This window comes from Nerophis lumbriciformis, linkage group LG09 (assembly GCF_033978685.3).
Source record: "Nerophis lumbriciformis linkage group LG09, RoL_Nlum_v2.1, whole genome shotgun sequence".
Taxonomy (NCBI): Eukaryota; Metazoa; Chordata; class Actinopteri; order Syngnathiformes; family Syngnathidae; genus Nerophis; species Nerophis lumbriciformis.
Window position 1 is genome coordinate 39243253 of NC_084556.2, and position 18865 is coordinate 39262117.

Genomic DNA, 18865 nt, shown 5'->3' on the forward strand with positions numbered 1-18865 from the left:
CTAGCTTGTTTCCAAAAAGCTTTTTTTTTTTTTTACCAGAACAATAAACAATTCTAACACTTTAATAGGGTGTCAAACATTACAATTAAACTATTCTTGCTATATTTGTTCAATCAGTCAGTATAAAACAAGCTAGTCAAATATCGCTATCGGACCTTTAGCCGTATAATTGCTATGTAAAGCCTTACTTGACATTATTTGTCATAATAGCTAAATGCTACTAAGACACTCAATAAATGTCACTGTTTAAATTATTTTATATACAGTATTGTATGTTCTTTGTATATTTTTGCCACGTAAGTTATTTTTAATTAAAGAATACATTAAGCATGAACAATGTAACATGTATTTAACATTTTGCATCAAAGGGACAAGCGGTAGGATAGGATGGATGGATAGTATTTTAGTAGTACTTTGTAAGGGTTGGCAGTACTGGGAATTAATAATATAGGGTGATTATTGCCGATACTGTTACCAAAACCTTTGATTTGAAATGTCATGATCATTGAATACATTTGTGAATTTGCCTGAGTTATTAGGAAATATTTTAATAACTAAATACAACAGTCTCAAAAACTGATAGTATATAAATAAAATAATCATTACCTTATATACAAGTGCTGTTGAACAATGCCATTTTTATTAGATTACTGACACTTGTGCGTTTTGATTAATCGTGATCAATCCCAGTAAATTACTTGCGTCCATAATTTATATTGACTTTAAAATGACCCCAATGTTTTGACACAAGGGCAGTAGTATTTATTTTCTTAAATGTTTTTCCTGAATGCATGTCTTTTGTTTATTCAAACTTGCAAACAGTTCTAGTACACACAATTGTTTGAGAAAAAAAAGTCACAATTGCAAATCGACAAATTTTTTTTTGACAATGTAATAAAAAATAAATATTGACATATGTAAACGGTACTAATTTCCATTGCATGCAAATGTTTGTGAAAAATAACAACAGTCGTGCTGGAAGCAGTAAAGCTCGCACGAGTGTGCAGCAGAAAGAGCGAGAGCTGTGGAAGCGTTAAAATCTGACAGGAATATTTAATAATTTGCTGGATGTATAGAAGATAAACTGCAATAAAAGTATCAATCCGATATCGGATGCTATCGATACCATAAATACGCCCAGCCCAAGTATTCTGTGTTTCATTTGGTTTGGGTTTTTTTTAACTTCCATATTTCTCAACCCATCAAAGCATGTCAGCATCAAAACATTAGAGACCACCAATTACCCTTGGAAACATCCCCCAATTTACCACTTTTCCTGTAATTCCGCATTTCCATAGTAGTAAATAATTTAGTGTCTGGCATTGATTAATTATTCTCCTCCCAGCAGGGGTTATTTGGCCTGACACGAGGTGAACCCTGCTAGGTGAAGCAGCTCCAAACATCTTTCTTGTCTTTGGGAGTCCCGCCGCCAACCATGAGGAGGTGCTGTCACGTCTTGCCTCTCGCCGTGCTCGCCGCTATGCTGCTCTCTCAGGTCTGCTCTGGCATCAAATGGCTGTAAGTATTCCTTCAGTCTGTGGCCCGCTTCCCACTTTTTTTAAACGGTCGCACACAATGTTGTTCAAAGTCGGGAGTGTTGTTTTTTCGTATCTCGTTAAGTGATGGTAGATTAACAGGCAGGTTCTCCTGCTGGGAGCGGAAACCTCTTTAATAACTTGGATGCTCAGACTGCATGGTTCCAGGGTATCAGATGAAATGTCCCACCCGGTGTATAATAAAAGGAGTAATACGTTTTACAAAGAAAAGTGGGGGTTTGTTGGCTTGCTGTGTGTATTCTTGTAGGGTTACATGTGTGAGAACAAAGCACTTAAAATGCACATGTGGATTATTGACATGGACCACTGGCTTTTTTACTGTCGTTCGGAACGAAATAACTCTCTTGGATGTGTTCAGTATTACAAAACAGACTTAAAAAGGTGTTTTTTGTCCCTTATTAATTATACATGTAGCTGAAAAAAGCAAACATTTGAAAGTTTTGCTGTTTTTGTTTTGTTGAGGAATAGAAAGACTTCAAAATAATACACACGTTCAAAAATAAAGACCTTCAATCATTTCTCCACATGCAATAAAGAGAGCATGTAAATGTGACTATGTATAGACGGAAATGACATGCTCACATGTAAATAAGATCAATACGATATGTTGTGTAGTAAAATAACTATGAAATAAATAATAGGCAGTGTTTCACAAACATTCATTAAAACATTAAAAAAAGATTTGGCGCAAGGTGCTGGTATGCATCACAACTCCACTCCAAATTCCCACACGGTACGCATTAGAAGTAAAGAAAGGGTTTCATGCGTCATGCATCGTTTATTACATGCGAGGGGTCGAGAAAGGGCAAGTATTCATCGTGGGAGCGGAGATCCAGACACGCAGGGCACCTGCACAAGTCCGAGGAGTGTTCTTTACCACGGTCGTGGAAGGTGAAGCGTGGAAGTGTTGAGAACAACTCCACAGGCGCGCAGGACAAGCGGTTGTCATGACTAGCGCTAAGAAGACCCGGGGACACTTTCCAGTCGTTTGGTAACACTTCACCTTCCCAATTAAATACGTAAACCCAGAGGCGCTCCTAGCTAAATTGGGGCCCTAAGCAGAATTGTATTTGGAGCCCCCCCATTATAACATTTTTACACACTTTCATATTTTTTTTTAATCAAATTTGAATATAATTTGATGCATGTTTTGCACTGAAGCACATGGGAAATAAAAGGTCTATTTTTTTAGTGCAAAATAACAAATGGAAAATAAATAAAACATTAATTTGCAAATCTGCCTGAGAAAACTCCGGGCTCAAACCCCTTCCTAGACTCGGCAAAAACGCATCACACCACAGGGGACAGTGAGCATGTCCACAGGAATTTGCCGGTTTTATTCTTATCAGTGACAAAGCAGGAAGGGCTAGAAAAATGTCATATTATTGCCTGTCATTTACTAATTGACATTTTACATGTGCTTCACATGTTACACCCCCCCTTCCCAACAACCCCCCCCGCAGCTCATCTTTTTATTCAATCGTAGAAATTAAATAAGTAAATTTGAATACCTTTGGTAGTATTAATAATAACAAAACAGTATTGTCTTTAAATATATTTTCAATTTTAGTTAAAAAAAAAATCAAAAATAAATAAGTACATGTTTAATGGCCAATTATGCAAATTAGATGCCATCTACTGCAGACACCTCCAACCTCCAGTGTGACAAACCACTGAAAGGTAACCTCAAATTAATTATGTTGTAATCTGGTCCGACATTGTGTAAAAAATCTATTAAATAAAATGAACTTGACATAGTTTGGTTGATGTCAGGCAAGTTTTGCCACACAGGACGCACGCGAGGACCTCGTTGTCCAATCCAGCAAAATCTACTAGGAGTGCGCCACATTTTACACATTATTTTTCAAGTTTTTTTTTTTTTTTAAATGATGCATTTTTGGACACTTTCATCACATTTAAAACTTCACAAGTAAGGTAAATTCAGGTCAGTTTTACAGACATAGTACAATAAGCTCTACAGAACTGTTTCCATTATGCGTGGCATTGTGTTCCGTTGCAGTTGTGGCAATAAATGCTATGTGAGTGACCGTGATGGCGTCGCCGCTTATCATCTTGCACAGAGCGACGGCCCAGCAGCCTAGATAATGTAAAACAGACCCAGTAACTTACACCACCGCCTGTTTCTCACCGGGACCAGAGGTAGCCGTCATTCATTGGCTGCGGTTTCTCTGTGAATACATTAAACATAAACACAGTATTAGGGTGAAACGGTGAGCCATCACCACGGTTTTAAGGTCACGGTTCGGTACAGTAAGGGAACAAAATACAAAACATAAACAGCTTTACAGCTTCATTACATTACAAAAATGAAATATAGTTTATATGGTTTGTTTTTAGCACCAGTAAGAGTATGAACAGTGTAAATGAGTATATTATTTTTACTAGTGCTGTCAGACGATTACATTAAAAAAAATTTGATTAATCACAGTAAATAATTTGTTTATATAATTTACATTATTTTAGAAAAACACAAATGCGATGGCCAAAATAATTAAGTTAAACTCATGACGCAGTAAGTCAAATGATGCGGACACGTTTGTTACTGGATACTTTCTAGTGCACTTCTGCCTTGGAAACTTTGTGTGTGTAAGTAATATGCAACTCTAATTATTTAAATGAGTGTATATATTACTAATTATTTGATACTTGGCTTTATAGACAAATGTGCTGTTTTAGACTGCTATATTGTTAGATTAAAGACACTTATTATGTTTGTCTAGTTTATGTGCTTAGCTGTTGTGTAGCTGCTGGCTCTTAGTAGCCTACAGTTTAGCCTACAGCAGACCTGGTTAATCATTTAGACTCTGGGGCCACACTAAGAGAACAAATAGGTCTGGGGGCCGGAGTGTGTATAATTATGCATATATATATATATATATATATATATATATATATATATATGCATATATATATATATTTGGGGTGTAACGGTACACAAACATTTCGGTTCGGTACGTACCTCGGTTTAGAGGTCACGGTTCGGTTCATTTTCGGTACAGTAAGAAAACAACAAAATACATTTTTGGGTTATTTATTTACCAAATTTGCAAAATCTTCAACCAAAAATATTTTTCTTAGTGGAATATTTGATGTGAAGTAATCGGAACCTTGGATAGGTCAATAATTCATTATAACATTGATTTTGATTCAATATTATATTTTGAGCAATGATAGTTTGAAAAAAAAAAAAAACAGCTTTGTTTTATTAGTCAACATTGCAACTTTTTCTAAATTACATTTAACCTTTAAGCTTTTTTATTTCACTTTTGTTATGTTTTTGTTTATTTTAATAGTATTTTTAGAATGTGCCGTGGACCTTTAAAACATGAGCTGTGGGCCGCAAATGGCCTCCGGGGCACTCTTTTGACACCCCTGCTATAGAAAATAAAAAATTAAATCTGATAAATCTATGGATAAAAAGCAGAGCCTGGCGACGCATGCGCGTTTATCATAACTCTCTTGCTCTCTCTGTCTTTGCCCCTCCCTCACGAATGCTGCCGTGTGTTGTGCCTCGCTGTGCATTGCACACACAACGTGCGTTACGCTACTTAATATGTCTGTGTGGAAACTCGTTCGGTACACCTCCGAACCGAACCGGAACCCCCGTACCGAAACGGTTCAATACAAATACACGTACCGTTACACCCCTAATATACATATATATATATATATATATATATATATATATATATATATATATATATATATATATATATATGTATGTATATGTATATATATATGTATATATGCATATGTATATATATGTATATATGCATATCTCTCTCTCTCTCTCTCTCTCTCTATATATATATATCTATATATATCTATATATATCCATGTATGTATATATTTATATATACATCTATATATATCCATGTATGTATGTATATATATATATATATATATATATATTCTTGGCAGTATCCCTAACATGACTCCTAAGAAAGGCTGGACTGTATTTGTTTACCAAGTAGATGTGTGACACAAACGAACTCAGATTACAACTACATGTTTTGTTAAACTCCGACTAAATACGTATTGATTTCTATATGTTCTTTGACTGGTATTTACCGTAGAGAGCTCATTAAGAGTGTATTGAAGCAAGAGGAAGATGAAATGGCAATGATGAGGAGCACATGTTAGAGATATACTGTAGAGTTAGATCTCAAGAGCACTTCTGTGTTGTAACAAAAGGGGTTAGAGTCAAGAATATGTCACATATATTTGATGTATCTGCTGCTCATTTTAGGATTTTACCCAAGATATGAGAGTTTTTTCCTGTGATGGATGACCAGTTTAATGTCCCTCCCTGCCTTCTTCGTTCCCGTACGTTCACAGCTGTACAAAATACAGACATGAATTTTTAATCTTTTAAGGGAGCTGGTTCTTTTGGCTCGCCTTCCAAAATCTCATCAACATAAAAGTGGCTCAGCTTTTGTTTCATGCGGCTTATTTTCCTCACCTTTTGCGACGTGCGGTCTCAAATTATGTAGCAACTTCACTCCCTTCTATCTCCCTTGTTCCTGCTGCGCAACACAGTCCTCCCCCTTCTGCTCAGTGTCGACACAAATGTATTTCCAATCCAATATGACCGATCACGAGTGGCTTTATCGGCGACGGTTCGATCACTTCTAAGCGCCGACTCCGACCAGTCACTTTAAAGAGCAGGTGTTATCGCTAGAACAAAAAACAGCAACTAGAGATGTGCCAATTCATTGAGCACTGATCAGTATCGGACGATTTTTGTGGAAAAGTAGCATTGCCGATTAAGGCCTTTCAATGCCGATCACAACCACCCTTTAATTCCCAATACTTTATCTATTTTTTGTCCCGTGGCTGAAAGACGGCCAGCAGCTAATTATGTATCTTAATACACAACGTGGTGCAGCTCCTCTAAGCTAATAATAATCACCCATGATACAGCAAATAAACTGTATTTCTTAGTATCTTAAATATCATTATCAGGTATAATTATCACGAGGACGAGGCTAAACATGTTACACACCGACAGCAAGCCAGGAGCAGGCATGCTAATAGCTAAGCTAACCACTAAGCTAGTTTAAACAACACCAATAAATAATTGTTTAGTAAAGTTTAAGAAGTGCAAACAGAAGCACGTTATAGCAGAAAGTAAGCAATTATTAACAGGAAATTAACAAGTAGATTAATAAGAATTAGAGAGAGGATAATATAACAACAATTGTTGGTGTGTCAGCATTGCTGCAGTCGGTACTTAAAGATCCATCCTTAAATTGGTGGTGTCGATACCAAGGGTAGAGTAAGTTTATGATTGATGTTTAGATCGGGGTACTGTGCTCTCTTGTAGTTGTTGCGTTCTTATTTGTTTCTTGTATAGAACAAAGAGAACACAGTCGAACTAAGTGGAATTCCTTGTGTGTTAAACATACTTGTTCAATAAAGCTGATTTTGATTCTGATATTCATGTTCTCAAAATCATATTCTGTTGTTTTTGTTAACGCTTAAAAACATAAATAATTATACAAATAATTCCTTGGACGCAGTAGGACTTTGGGAGCAAACCCCAACGGATTTAAATGAGCAGTAGATAGTAGTTTTTCTTAAACAATTGTATGCAATACGAGAGAATAGCGAAGTAGTTTATATATTGTACTGATATTGTTAAATTGTCAACAGCACTCACCATAAACACATTGAAAGAAATTACAATAACACATGTGGGGTTGGTATCAGTGTTGGTATTGGCGAATCTCATGTATGAATGATGGGTATCGTAACTCAGAACATCCCTGACAGCTACCATCACCTCAACATTTAAATGTGATTTTTTAAATAAATACCCTGTCGTCGTTCTCTCCACAGAGCACTATCGCACACCCCCAAGACGTTACCCATCAACCAGACCCAACATTGTAAGCTTCTGCCCGGCCTGGTGTCCTCCCAAGCTCAGCTGTGCCGCAGCAACATGGAGCTCATGCAAACCATCATCCAAGCAGCCCGCGACGTCAAGAAAACTTGTCAAAAGACCTTCGCTGATATGCGCTGGAACTGCTCCTCCATTGAAATTCCCGTCGACGCCTCAAAGTATCGTCCGGACCTCGACCGAGGTAAGGTGCATTGAAATACGAGGTAGACGTGTGTGCCAAAATTCATATATACAGGTAAAAGCCAGTAAATTAGAATATTTTGAAAAACTTGATTTATTTCAGTAATTGCATTCAAAAGGTGTAACTTGTACATTATATTTATTCATTGCACACAGACTGATGCATTCAAATGTTTATTTAATTTAATTTTGATGATTTGAAGTGGCAACAAATGTTGACCCTGGATCTCAGGAAACAGAGTGGACCGACACCAGCAGATGACATGGCACCCCAAACCATCACCCAACCATGCAAATTTTGCATTTCCTTTGGAAATCGAGGTCCCAGAGTCTGGAGGAAGACAGGAGAGGCACAGGATCCACGTTGCCTGAAGTCTAGTGTAAAGTTTCCACCATCAGTGATGGTTTGGGGTGCCATGTCATCTGCTGGTGTCGGTCCACTCTGTTTCCTGAGATCCAGGGTCAACGCAGCCGTCTACCAGCAAGTTTTAGAGCACTTCATGCTTCCTGCTGCTGACCTGCTCTATGGAGATGGAGATTTCAAGTTCCAACAGGACTTGGCGCCTGCACACAGCGCAAAATCTACCCGTGCCTGGTTTACGGACCATGGTATTTCTGTTCTAAATTGGCCCGCCAACTCCCCTGACCTTAGCCCCATAGAAAATCTGTGGGGTATTGTGAAAAGGAAGATGCAGAATGCCAGACCCAAAAACGCAGAAGAGTTGAAGGCCACTATCAGAGCAACCTGGGCTCTCATAACACCTGAGCAGTGCCAGAAACTCATCGACTCCATGCCACGCCGCATTAACGCAGTAATTGAGGCAAAAGGAGCTCCAACCAAGTATTGAGTATTGTACATGCTCATATTTTTCATTTTCATACTTTTCAGTTGGCCAACATTTCTAAAAATCCCTTTTTTGTATTAGCCTTAAGTAATATTCTAATTTTGTGACACACGGAATTTTGGATTTTCATTTGTTGCCACTTCAAATCATCAAAATTAAATGAAATAAACATTTGAATGCATCAGTCTGTGTGCAATGAATAAATATAATGTACAAGTTACACCTTTTGAATGCAATTACTGAAATAAATCAAGTTTTTCAAAATATTCTAATTTACTGGCTTTTACCTGTATATTGACAAATGTGCTGCTTTAGACTGCAATATTGTTCCATTAGTCACACTTATTACGAATGTTTAGCTTGTGTGCTTTTGTGTGCTTAGCTGTTGTGTAGCTGCTAACTTCTAGTTATTTGATGCAGTCCTACTTTCAGAGCGCTTAGATAGGAATTTTTTTGATCCAAGCCAATATAACCTATGTTTTTTTGCTAATATTGGACCGATATTCGACATTTATTTTATATTAGGTAGGAAAAATAATAACCTATTTATTATTTACCGTCTGGAATTAACTTATGCTGTCTTTAAGTTGAAGTGGATATATTTTTTAAAATCTAATGATGCAATAATTTGAATTATGCGGACACGTTTGTTACTCGATACTTTTCTAATACGCTCCTGCCTTGGAGACTTTGTATGCGTAAGTAATCTGCAAATATAATTATTTGATATTTTGTATTATTGACCAATGTGGTGGTTTTGACTGCATTATTATTCCATTAAGGACATTACGTCTAGCTTGTGTGCTATTGAGTGCTTACTGTAGCTGCTAGCTCCTAGTAGCCTATATTTTGAAGAGGCTATAGGCTACTACCGGAGTGCTTATATTTGAAAATTTTAGATGCAATCATCCGATATCAATATCAGATCACCACTAGTATTAATCCCAATTGCTGTTTTTGTTAATAGTTAATAGCAGGATGATGCTAAACAACACCAGTCCACCTGACTGCACAGTCAGAAGATTAAGGTTTCAAATATTCCTTTGGTTATCTCTATGTAAAGTTTTCATGTTCTTCTCGTGCTTGCATGGGTTAAACTCTCACGGTGCTCTGGCTTTCTCTCACATTCCAAAAATGTGCTTGTAAGTTAATTGTTGAGTGTAAAAAGTGCATAAACTGCATCAAGTTAATACATTATTTGAGTTATTTATTTAATCCAATCCATAATTTAATTACACATAAACAAACTGAGTCACAAATGTGCAAAATGATTTGCTTGAGCACTCAATTCCACAGAATCGCGCGTGCAAACAACCGAGTTTGATATGTGCAATGCAATGTGTGATAACCGAGACATTTTGCCAAACTTGGCATATCGAAAAACCGTATTTTAGGGAAAATGGGGACATACCGAAACCGAGGTGCCACTGTAGTCACATTTTATTGATCTCATTTACATGACAACATGTAATCTCTGCCGCGACATGGTCATGTTTACAATCATTTTATCATCTGCTGTATCGCATGTGTATGAGCGATCACATCAGGATGGGCGATAAAATCTATATCATGATATGTATTGCAGACTCCTGCAATAACGATATAAATCACAATATTATTTGGCATATAAATGATAATAGAACCATTTCAAAACAGGTTACGAAGGCTCATAGTTTGGCTGCTGACATATTGTGTCTTTTTTTGGTTTATTATTTTGGCAAAACTATAATTATTCGACTTGCTTATTTACTCTTACTATCTGGTTATATTCTGTTGTAACATGGTTCTATTTACACTTGTGTTAAAATGTAATAATCACAAATTTTTCTGTTGTTTGGTTACTTTACGTCAGTTTTGCGCGATACTACAAATTTGGGTATTGATTCAATACCAAGTATTTGCAGGAGCAGTATTGGTCATACCAATGCCGATACAGATGTTTAAAATTTTCAAGATCATTGAATTATTCTATTTTTGATTACAGTTATAATCAGACAAAACCCAGGATGACTGTGTAACAAAATCAATTAAAATATTTCCTATAATTGGCTCTGATTTAAATAATTAGTTTTTTTTACCTTAAAGACCTCCCAGGTCCTGGGACTTATTTCCTGATTTTTTAAACAATAACAAAAACGACACAATATTTGTTCCATAATGAAAAATATCAATATAAACATTGTATTATAGATATTATACTTGGTATAGTTGCTGTTGATATGCATATGAATGTTCTCAATTATCCAGGTCTTGTCATCTCAGGGCATTCAATCGATCGCAACTGAACAGTTTGGTTAAAACAAAACAAACAGTCCAAACTAGACTGTTTGGTTTGATTGAATGCCCTGAGACTACTGTTGATATATGTACATTTATGATCCGCCCACCTTTGTTTACGTTCAAAAGCTATAGCTTTAGCTTATCCTCCTACAGTGGCATTTTTTAGCTATTCCTTGTCCTCCAGTGATAATGACACTTGCCGCTACGGAGGCGAGGATTGCTGACTTAAAAGTGGTTTTGGACTGTGCAGGGACGTTAGCCGCTAGCTCGCTAGCAAGGACCCTACAATGCGTCGAGGACGCGTTTGTTTGCTTGTGTCAATCTAATCTAATGTGTCAACAACATGCATTATTGTGATATAACGATAGTATTAAAGCTCTTTTGTTGGCCAAATTTATATTATTCATATTGAATATCATTCGATCTTTATTTTGACTTTGTGGGTTATTTTGGAGTCTTTCTATTGCTTTCTGTAACTGTAGAGGAGAGTTCAGTGCACGTGACACTCAGGTATAAACCTTGAGAAAACACTGCACGTGACGATAATGTGGCTGCACAAATGAACACACCTTTTTTTTGCAACGTTTTGGTTTTAGTTCAACCTTGGGGGAGGTTAGCGCTTTTCCGTGTGCCACACTATATGGTGATTTATTTTCTTTTTACATAGAGAGAGGGTTGTTTGTATGTCTGGTCGAGCTCCTGCGCCCTGTCCAACCTGGGTCTGTCAAATGAGTGTGCGAGATTAGCGGGAGGCATCGAGCTAAAAGCTGTAGCTGTCAACTCAAAGCCCAGCGTGAACTCTTTCGGCATCGGCGAGTGAGGCTTTTTAACGTACACTTGCACAGCCACACCGGCTGTTATCTTAACCAACAGCTTGAAACTTGAAAAAGCGAGTAGCTTATTTAGACAATAGTTATGTTTTAGAAAAGACGTTTGCATCCGTCCATTTTCGGGCTTTGGACCATCAGATGCTAAGAGGCAGACTTTTCCTTGCAAAGGGTGTTTGAACAACTAAGGCTGTCCTGATATATATTTGTCACTTCCGATACAATACCGATATTGGAGACTTAGTAATACTGATTATTAGCACCATTTATCCATACTTTTATTATTTTGTGGTGTGGAATGTTAGAAAAGCTCACGATGCAGTAAGTTAAATGATGCGAACACATTTGTTTATATTGACAAATGTGCTGTTTTAACTGCAGTATTGTTCAATGAAAGACACTTATTACGTAAGTCTAGCTTGTGTGCTATTGTGTGCTTAGCTGTTGTGTAGCTGATAGGTCCTAGGAGCCTAGAGCCTACCATGTGTACTTTTTGTAAATGACTTCAGTAAAATACAAGAAAAGACAAACCTTGTGTGCTTATTGAAGGTCATTGAGATGTTAACTGGCTGTTCATCTGTACACATGTAAACACGCTGCAGGACTGCTTGTATCGGAGCTTTTTCAAAGCTTTATGATGTAAGCTGATATATTGTGATACTTGTTTTTTTGCTGATATCGGACCAATATCCAATGTTCATAACTAAAGGTAATGCCACCTAATGAAAATCCAGGGACACCTTTAAAGTTATGGTTATTGTGTTAGTTTATTTTGAACATGCATACAATTACAATATGTGATACATCACATATTTCCAGTTCCTCATTACAGCAAGTCCGAAAAGTAGTAGGAGGAAGCAGAAAAGTTTTAATTTTAATCATTATTTGTTATTAAATTAGAATAATGTAGTTTAATTGACATGAGGCGTAACACATAGGTAAAATGTATAAAATTATAAATTACTCAATTCATTTTAGGAAGGGGTTATAGGCAACAAATGCTTCTTTTTCAGTGTTTCAGGTAGTTTAATATAATATTTTACATTGTATTCAATAAATATGAAATGAGATCAATGTGCAATACACTTTGCTTAATAAGAAAATGTGTTTTATAGTTAGTTTTATTCTGTATTTACTGTATTCATTGTAGTTTCTAGGGACACAAATGGCACTATTTTGGTGGAATTGTCAGGTTTGTCACTGACAGTTTAGTTATGTTTTGGTTTTTCCTGTCTATTTCCTGTCAGCACTCTTATTTTGGTTATTTCCTGCTCAATGCCTGCCGCCATCTCCGCATCTTGGGGTTCGTCATTTACACACTCTGACAGGAATGGATCTGATACCACTTTAAAATGAGCAGCTTAAGAATATGTTCACCCAACCAGCTATTGGTCATACATGACTTCCCTGTGTTCATACTGTTAAGTCCTTCCATGCATCATCAGCAGTCACATGCGCACATGTGCTGCCATGTTTGATTGATACATTTTGGACTGGTAAAAGTAAATTATAGTCGCTATAAAGATTGACGGACAAGGTGGACTATGTCTGTTTTGATTTGTTATGTCTTTTGAAGAGTTTTCCTTTCATGGAAATCAGTTCCAAATAACATAACTGCACACACCTGCTTGCCAGTCTGCTGAGATCCAATGCAGAAATACCATATATCAACTTCATGTGAACGTGTATCTAAAAATATATATTTCAAGAAAGTAATGCTTGGGTTTGTATGATAGAACTCATTTTAGTTGTACTTAAAACTGAACTTTCTTACAACTTAGTAAAGCTTTTGGTTCTGCAAGTATATCTCAAGTAGACGAGTTTAGTTTTTAACTTAGAATGCTTCTGCTCTAATCAATAGTGATACTGGTTTGCTCACTTAGAGGATAACAAGAAAAAGAAGATACATTTTTGTAAAAACTACTAAAATACTGTACTTTTTTTTTTTCAAGTTTTTATTCAGACATTTAAACATTTGACAAATAAAGAGAAGACATTTTTTTAACGTATAGTCTGAAATGGAGTAGGCTCACATACTGCCCATTCACATAATGCTGTGCAATATGGACAAAAATATATAGTAATTGTATATCCTGATAACGATATATATCACAATAGAGAATTTTTCCTTCAAATTATACAGGGTTTCCCCTAGATTGCCAAGATACCTATGGCAGTGGTTAGGGTCATGCTAGGGGTGTGGTCAATATGACATTATTTGCAATAATGCATATATTTTCTTTTAAAAGTCAAAAAAATCTATATGTACAACAAATGTTTATATATATATATATATATATATATATATATATATATATATATATATATATATATATATATATATATATATATATATATATTAGGGGTGTAGTGGTACACAAAAATTTCGGTTCGGTACGTACCTCGGTTTGGATGTCACGTTCGGTTCATTTTCGGTACAGTAAGAAAACAACAAAATATAAATGTTTTGGTTATTTATTGAAATTTGCAAACAATGACATAACATATATATACACACAGGGTCCATTGCCAGGGTTAATGTGGTCAACATATATAAAATAAAAACTAAATAAGATAAGGCTCAGAATGGTTTTTTAACAAAACTTTTCTACATATAAAGTGCTTTTTTTGATTGATTGATTGAGACTTTTATTAGTAGATTGCACAGTACAGTACATATTCCGTACAATTGACCACTGAATGGTAACACCCGAATACGTTTTTCAACTTGTCGGGGTCCACGTTAATCAACATTAAACTGCTTCAAGTTGTTGCTCGGATTAAATAAAATGACACAACTTGTCTTCTACATATAAAAAGTGCAACATTAAACAGTTTCAAGTCAACTCAGCCTCAGATTAACTTTTCTTTCCCTCCCCCAGCCTGGCTAACTTGGCAGTAAGAGGTGGGAGCTGTTTGCTCGTTTTTATCTTTGTTGAAACGATGTTCACTTGGGGGTGGTGCCGCTTCAAATGGGTTAGCATGTTTGACGTGTTGGCAGAAGCATGCCTTACCGCTGCTGAACAATGTCGGCAAACCTCCGTCCTCCGCACCGCGCAGCCGAAGTGTTCCCAAACGGGAGATCTTAATAAGGCAGGAGGGTCTTCCAGCTCTGGCTTTTACATGTTGTCTTAGCCAGGTCGCTGCTAGCATGCCGTGTGTTGTGCCTCAGTGTGCGTTGTTTACACAACGTGCGCTACGCTACTTAATATGTCCGTGTGGAAACTCGTTCGGTACACTTTCGAACCGAACCGGAACCCCCGTACCGAAACGGTTCGATACAAATACACGTACAGTTACACCCCTAATACATATATATATATATATATATATATATATGTATAAACTGTATATACAAACCCCGTTTCCATATGAGTTGGGAAATTGTGTTAGATGTAAATATAAACGGAATTTGCAAATCATTTTCAACCCATATTCAATTGAATGCACTACAGAGACAAGATATTTGATGTTCAAACTCATAAACTTAATTTTTTTTTTGCAAACAATAATTAACTTAGAATTTCATGGCTGCAACACGTGCCAAAGTAGTTGGGAAAGGGCATGTTCACCACTGTGTTACATGGCCTTTCCTTTTAACAACACTCAGTAGACGTTTGGGAACTGAGAAGACACATTTTTTAAGCTTCTCAGGTGGAATTCTTTCCCATTCTTGCTTGATGTACAGCTTAAGTTGTTCAACAGTCCCGGGGTCTCCGTTGTGGTATTTTAGGCTTCATAATGCGCCACACATTTTCAATGGGGCAGCACGGTGGAAGAGGGGTTAGTGCGTCTGCCTCACAATACGAAGGTCCTGAGTAGTCGTGAGTTCAATCCCGGCCTCGGGATCTTTCTGTGTGGAGTTTGCATGTTCTCCCCATGACTGCGTGGGTTCCCTCCGGGTACTCCGGCTTCCTCCCACCTCCAAAAACATGCACCTGGGGATAGGTTGATTGGCAACACTAAATTGGCCCTAGTGTGTGAATGTGAGTGTGAATGTTGTCTGTCTATCTGTGTTGGCCCTGCGATGAGGTGGCGACTTGTCCAGGGTGTACCCCGCCTTCCGCCCGATTGTAGCTGGGATAGGCTCCAGCGCCCCCCGCGACGCCGAAGGGAATAAGCAGTAGAAAATGGATGGATGGACATTTTCAATGGGAGACAGGTCTGGACTACAGGCAGGCCAGTCTAGTACCCGCACTCTTTTACTATGAAGCCACGTTGATGTAACACGTGGCTTGACATTGTCTTGCTGAAATAAGCAGGGGCGTCCATGGTAATGTTGCTTGGATGGCAACATATGTTGCTCCAAAACCTGTATGTACCTTTCAGCATTAATGGCGCCTTCACCGACGTGTAAGTTACCCATGTCTTGGGCACTAATACACCCCCATACCATCACAGATGCTGGCTTTTCAACTTTGCGCCTATAACAATCCGGATGGTTCTTTTCCTCTTTGGTCCGGAGGACACCCCGTCCACAGTTTCCAAAAACAATTTGAATTGTGGACTCGTCAGACCCCAGAACACTTTTCCACTTTGTATCAGTCCATCTTAGATGAGCTCAGGCCCAGCGAAGCTGACGGCGTTTCTGGGTGTTGTTGATAAACGGTTTTCGCCTTGCATAGGAGAGTTTTAACTTGCACTTACAGATGTAGCGACCAACTGTAGTTACGGACAGTGGGTTTCTGAAGTGCTCCTGAGTCCATGTGGTGATATCCTTTACACACTGATGTCGCTTGTTGATGCAGTGCAGCCTGAGGGATCGAAGGTCACGGGCTTAGCTGCTTACGTGCAGTGATTTCTCCAGATTCTCTGAACCCTTTGATGATATTACGAACCGTAGATGGTGAAATCCCTAAATTCCTTGCAATAGCTGGTTGCGAAAGGTTTTTCTTAAACTGTTTGACTATTTGCTCACGCATTTGTTGACAAAGTGGTGACCCTCGCTCCATCCTTGTTTGTGAATGACTGAGCATTTCATGGAATCTACTTTTATACCCATTCATGGCACCCACCTGTTCCCAATTTGCCTGTTCACCTGTGGTATGTTTCAAATAAGTGTTTGATGAGCATTCCTCAACTTTATCAGTATTTATTGCCACCTTTCCCAACTTCTTTGTCACGTGTTGCTGGCATCAAATTCTAAAGTTAATGATTATTTGCAAAAAAAAAAATGTTTGAAAATGATTTGCAAATCATTGTATTCCGTTTATATTTACATCTAACACAATTTTCCAACTCATATGGAAACGGGGTTTGTATATATATATATATATATATATATATATATATATATATATATATAGCATTCACATATATTTTTCCAACATAATATCGTATTGCCCTACTTCAATTGTTGCTGCTTATTGTACAATGTACTTTGAGATTTCTTTATTTTTTTCTCGACAATTCTCAAATCCTTTTACTCTGTCTTTCCTTATAAAACAAGTGGCAACAAATCCAGCATCTATTTCTGGTGTAATTGTAGACTGTACTCGTGTATAGAGACTCTTTACTTCCGTCACTCCATGTCGGCGATGAAAAGCGACGTCACACTTGTTTCGTGCTGCTGGGAGCCTTTCTGTCCTTAAAAGCTGCCACTATCATCACTGTCTGTGGGTATATCCTAAATATAATAAAGTATGTCTACATCGCGGACATGCTGCCTTCAATCCAGACAACCCTGTGCGTATGGTACGCTTTTGGCAGTCTTGTTCCGGTGATCAAATTTCGGTGCATCACTACTCAGTATTGCGCAAATAATAAACTATATATTACCATTCATACTGTAACTACCTGCTTGTGTTAATGTATATAGTGTGTTATGATGTCAATTTTTTCCATGGCCTGTGAACACACTGTGTCGGCAGAGAATGAGGAAGTGTCGTTGTGTGTCTGGGAGTGAAACATGGAAACAGAAGTGTTTGCACGGAGGAAATACATGTTGGAATTAAGCCCGTAGCTAGCACAAGATTGGCAATAAAAGCTAAAAAGCGCGTCAGACTTTGTGTGTCTTCTTCTGGGCGCTACAATACATTATGTTACTTTAGTTCGTTATCACTTAAAAAAACAAATTTTTAATGTGGCACACCACCACAATCAAATACACTAAGGGGAAACCCTATAATATATGTACGCCAAGAAAATGAATGCAAGTTTTGCTTATCTTTTCTCATTTTATTTATAAAACACATATTTAATGTATAAAAAGGACACAACAATTAAGAATCAATACAACATATTTTTACTCTAATGTCTAGTGGTTACATATTAATTTAGAGATGGAATCTGTAAATTCTCTGTGTTGTGACACTGGCTTTGGGCAACAACTTTATTAGGTTTGTTTGGTGTGTTTTTATTTTCATCATGTCGTGGTTTTAAGGTAATGTTGTATTTTATTGTATTTTAGCACTGTCTTTGTACTGTTCTATGTGTCTTGTCTTCAAGTGATAGACGTGTGTTTAGTCGTTGTAACGACTTGTTGGCGACATGTTTTGCAGATTGCCATTGTTTGGTCGATGTCTTGACTTTTAGAATTAATCATACCTTCTTATGGAACCAATTACCATTCGGGTTTTGTTAGGTGAGCTTCCACTGTGCTTTCCATTTTTACGACATTGTGACATCCAGGTTCCCGACAGTCTTTAGTGTTGTAAGTAAGTGTTGTAAAAATGCTCATCAAAGGAGCAGTGTTGCTGCAGTTATATTAGCCATAGCCCAGACGTGAAAAGTGTGATGTAAACAAAAGAGACTCACATTGCTTCAAAATACACCATCTGACGGTCCTTTTTTAAGTTAATTTAAATTATGCAAGCAGCAATAACCATGTGATTACAGATAGTCATGTGTAATCTAAATTCAAAAGTTTGATTAATCTGATAGAAAAACCCAATCATTTGACAGCGCTACTATATACAGGGTCTCCCTTTAATGTAATTGATCGTGGCGGTCCGCCACAGCAAAATAAAAGCCACCACACCTTAAAAATGAGGGGGGTTTTTTTTACATGAAAAAAAAAAAAATAATATAATGTAGCGTAGCATTCAGAAGACATCACACAAAGTCCAACCCTTTTTTTAACTTTTATTGCCAATTTTATGCTAACAACCGGCCCAATTCCAACACATTCCCACTGGTGCACACACGTCCCTCTCTGTGCTTCACTCCCAGACACACAACAACACTTCCTTATTCCCTGCCAATTCCCCTTCAGGCACAGTGTGTTCACGATTCTAGGAACAATGAATAACA

At 37.4% G+C, this 18865-nt stretch overlaps 1 protein-coding gene and 1 long non-coding RNA gene across 8 annotated transcripts in view; one reads left to right on the top strand and one right to left on the bottom strand.

Annotated features, from left to right (window-relative positions):
• Positions 1 to 18865, top strand: part of wnt11 (wingless-type MMTV integration site family, member 11) — a 65106-nt gene that overhangs the window by 19293 nt on the left and 26948 nt on the right. For 4 of the 7 annotated variants that reach the window (XM_061963173.2, XM_061963179.2, XM_061963175.2 and 1 more), the window contains 2 exons: positions 1346 to 1518; positions 7419 to 7663. In XM_061963173.2, the coding sequence (XP_061819157.1) occupies positions 1436 to 1518; positions 7419 to 7663 (328 nt within the window). In that variant the 5' untranslated portion in view covers positions 1346 to 1435. The remainder of the gene's footprint in view (positions 1 to 1345; positions 1519 to 7418; positions 7664 to 18865) is intronic. The other 3 variants (XM_061963180.2, XM_061963174.2, XM_061963176.1) reach the window with 1 other exon arrangement.
• LOC133607312 (uncharacterized) lies at positions 889 to 12190 on the bottom strand. The gene is made up of 3 exons (XR_009815401.2): positions 12146 to 12190; positions 3687 to 3745; positions 889 to 1497 (listed from the first exon to the last, which is right to left on the bottom strand). It is a non-coding gene; the product is annotated as an uncharacterized lncRNA (long non-coding RNA).